This window comes from Mandrillus leucophaeus, unplaced genomic scaffold (genome assembly GCF_000951045.1).
Source record: "Mandrillus leucophaeus isolate KB7577 unplaced genomic scaffold, Mleu.le_1.0 Scaffold30, whole genome shotgun sequence".
NCBI lineage: Eukaryota > Metazoa > Chordata > Mammalia > Primates > Cercopithecidae > Mandrillus > Mandrillus leucophaeus.
The window spans coordinates 4,438,657-4,441,300 of NW_012103143.1; the positions used below are offsets into that span (position 1 = coordinate 4,438,657).

Below are 2,644 nucleotides of genomic sequence, written 5' to 3' on the forward strand. Positions count from 1 at the left end.
TTTTTTAAAATAAAAACTAAAGGGAAAAATAAAGATGAGATCACTGGTTGCCTTATAACCAGTGTTTTACTGTATTTGATTTGTTTGGCCTGTAGGTATTTTCCGTTTGGGGAGCTAAGGACCCTGGGAGCTCAGGATTTCAAGCAGTTCACAAATCTGCAAATGTTCATCCAACATGAGCTGTACTCATACAGTTTCTCTCCATGTGGGAAGTCCCTGAAAGCCCTTAAGAAGGGTTATCCTACTTGAGAAAGAAGAACTATGTTAATAAAAACAAGAATGGTTATTGGGAGATAAGGGCAGGCCAACTGCAGATGTATAAAGTTGAGACTTTTTACACTGGCTGGATTCCCAGTCTCTGCTTTGAGTCTCCTCAGGAGAACACAAATTGTTGTTGCGATGAAGAGCCTCCCAGGCACACTTCTCCAAGGAGCACATCACCGCTGGATTCAGGGCTCCCAGTTGACCTTACAAAACAAGTTTTGAGGGGTTTTATTTGTTTTATTTATTTTTTTCTTCTTAGTGAACAAATCATGGTGATGAACAATAAGCTTTGTCCTCCCCTGTTGCTCCGAGAGCTCCTTTCCCATGGCCTGCCTCGGGAGCAGTGTCTGAGCTCTTCTCTGGTTGTTCTACATGAGAGTGGCCTTGCTGAAAATGAAGGTGCTGAGTGGTTTCTCCCGTGTTTATCCACTGTCTTCAGTAATGACGGAGAACACCTCACCTAAGGCAAACTTCACACCATGTCAAAGTGTAAGGAAAAAATCTCCCTCAAGTAGACACACAGGCCACTGTCTGTCTCGTGTCTGGTTCTGATGGCTGCACAGAGCCATCGACACTGCTTAGCACATCCATGACCCCCTCTGCCTGTGGCCTGCCTTCAGCCTTCCAGGCCATCACGGAGCATCTGCGGCAGAAAGCCCTCCAATGGCCAAAGCAAGAGTTTCATGCTGGGTTCTTTGTTGTTAATCTGTTTTAAATATATTGAATCAATAGTTACTTGAGAATTACTCAAAGTTTCCAGAAGTACACAACGTGTTTTCTTCTCTTGATATTTCACATACCTCGGGTAAGCATGGCATCTAAAGCTCTGGGCATCGTGTGCTCTTCTCCTGGTGGTGTTGACCACACGGTGTTAACAGGGAATGGTTATTCTGTACGGGCATCTGAACTGAAAAGTGAGAAGAGCGAACTTTGCCTCCTCGGCCCCTTCTCTGTGCCTGTGGCTTATGCGTGTGCCCCTCTCCTCTTTGTCACTGCTTCCCTTGCCCTGGATGTGGTTGGTGCACTGGGGTCACCTTAGACCACAGGAAATGTCTGGTTAACACACGAAGAGATGGAAACGCTCGCAGCCACGCCGCAAACGGTTAGTCACGCACCACAGCCTGCACTCCCCCCGCGCATTTTCCACTAAGACCGTCTGGGTTCTTTGCCTTTTTGTTGAAACAAAAATGTTATTTTCCATTCAATTGTTCCAGATAAGTATTTCCTTTAGTTACTAGTTGAATGTGTAAGTAGAATTTGTATTTTAGAGTTTTTCCAGGAACTTAAAGTTGGTAGACTCTCTTTAGAATAGCTTTAACCTAGTTCTCTTTTTGGAGAGATCTCAGTTGAGCCTCCGTGTGTCTGTGTGGCCCTTTCTCCTTCCATGGATGTGCTTGGCATGGAGAGAGTCTGCTTCTTGCATGAGAAGTTGAAATTGTTGGTTTTGCATGAGTTTTGCATGATGCTTTGCCAGTCTGAACTTTTTCACTCAGTGAAGCTGCATCTTCCCTGCAGAGTTGCTTTGCCTGCACTACCGAGCTCACCAATACTAATAGTTATGTTCTTTTGCATTCCTAACCACGTAACCCCAGGAAGATGAGGAGGGAAGCTGGGCTCAGGTTGGAGTCTTTCTGTAATATATTCTTCACTACATGTACAGCAGCAAAAAGCAATTGGAGTATGAAAACTTGTGTAATCTACTTTTTTTGATGTTTATAGCATCTTAATTTATTCAGAGTACAGGATTGTTAATGATTTGAAAGCACTGGTCAAGCATAGGATTAAAGAGTACGTCTCATGGACAATTTTGAACATTTCTCATATGGTGCCATGGCAGTTATTTTTAATTAATATAGATTGCTTTGTTTAACATATGATCTTTTATACAAAGTCTTGTGGCTTAGGCAGCTTCTGAGATTATGTATGTAATTTCCTGGTAGGGTAACGTTAATTACAAGATATACTGATGGGGAAATTGTGTTCTAATAAATTTCCAAACATAAAAATTGGCATAGTGACTTTTCCTCTGTGTCTTTGTGTTGATTTGTTTTACTAAATACTATCCTAATACTATGTCCACTTAAAGATTTTCTTACTAATGGAATCCTAAGGAATTAAGCCTCTTCTCAAGTACTGTACATCTGAATTTTCAGCTGCTCAATTCTTTAACTCACCAAAAGCTCTATCCCAACTGTTTTGCATTCTGTACGTTCAGACAGCTTGCCGAAATGTCAGCGGTTCCTTCCGTGCGATGCCACCAGCCTTCTGTGGTCAGGGTGTGTGTCTCAGTGGCCTTCTGTGGTCGGGGTGTGTGTCTCGGTGGCCTTCTGTGGTCGGGGTGTGTGTCTCGGTGGCCTTCTGTGGTCGGGGTGTGTGTCTC

The 2,644-nt window shown here is 43.3% G+C and overlaps 1 protein-coding gene across 1 annotated transcript in view; it reads left to right on the forward strand.

The window, feature by feature from the left end:
• Window positions 1-2,644, forward strand: part of PPFIA1 (protein tyrosine phosphatase, receptor type, f polypeptide (PTPRF), interacting protein (liprin), alpha 1) — a 146,805-nt gene that overhangs the window by 120,853 nt on the left and 23,308 nt on the right. Inside the window, exons 22-23 of the mRNA XM_011987091.1 lie at window positions 1,304-1,366; window positions 1,857-1,883. Of these exons, the coding sequence (XP_011842481.1) occupies window positions 1,304-1,366; window positions 1,857-1,883 (90 nt within the window). The remainder of the gene's footprint in view (window positions 1-1,303; window positions 1,367-1,856; window positions 1,884-2,644) is intronic.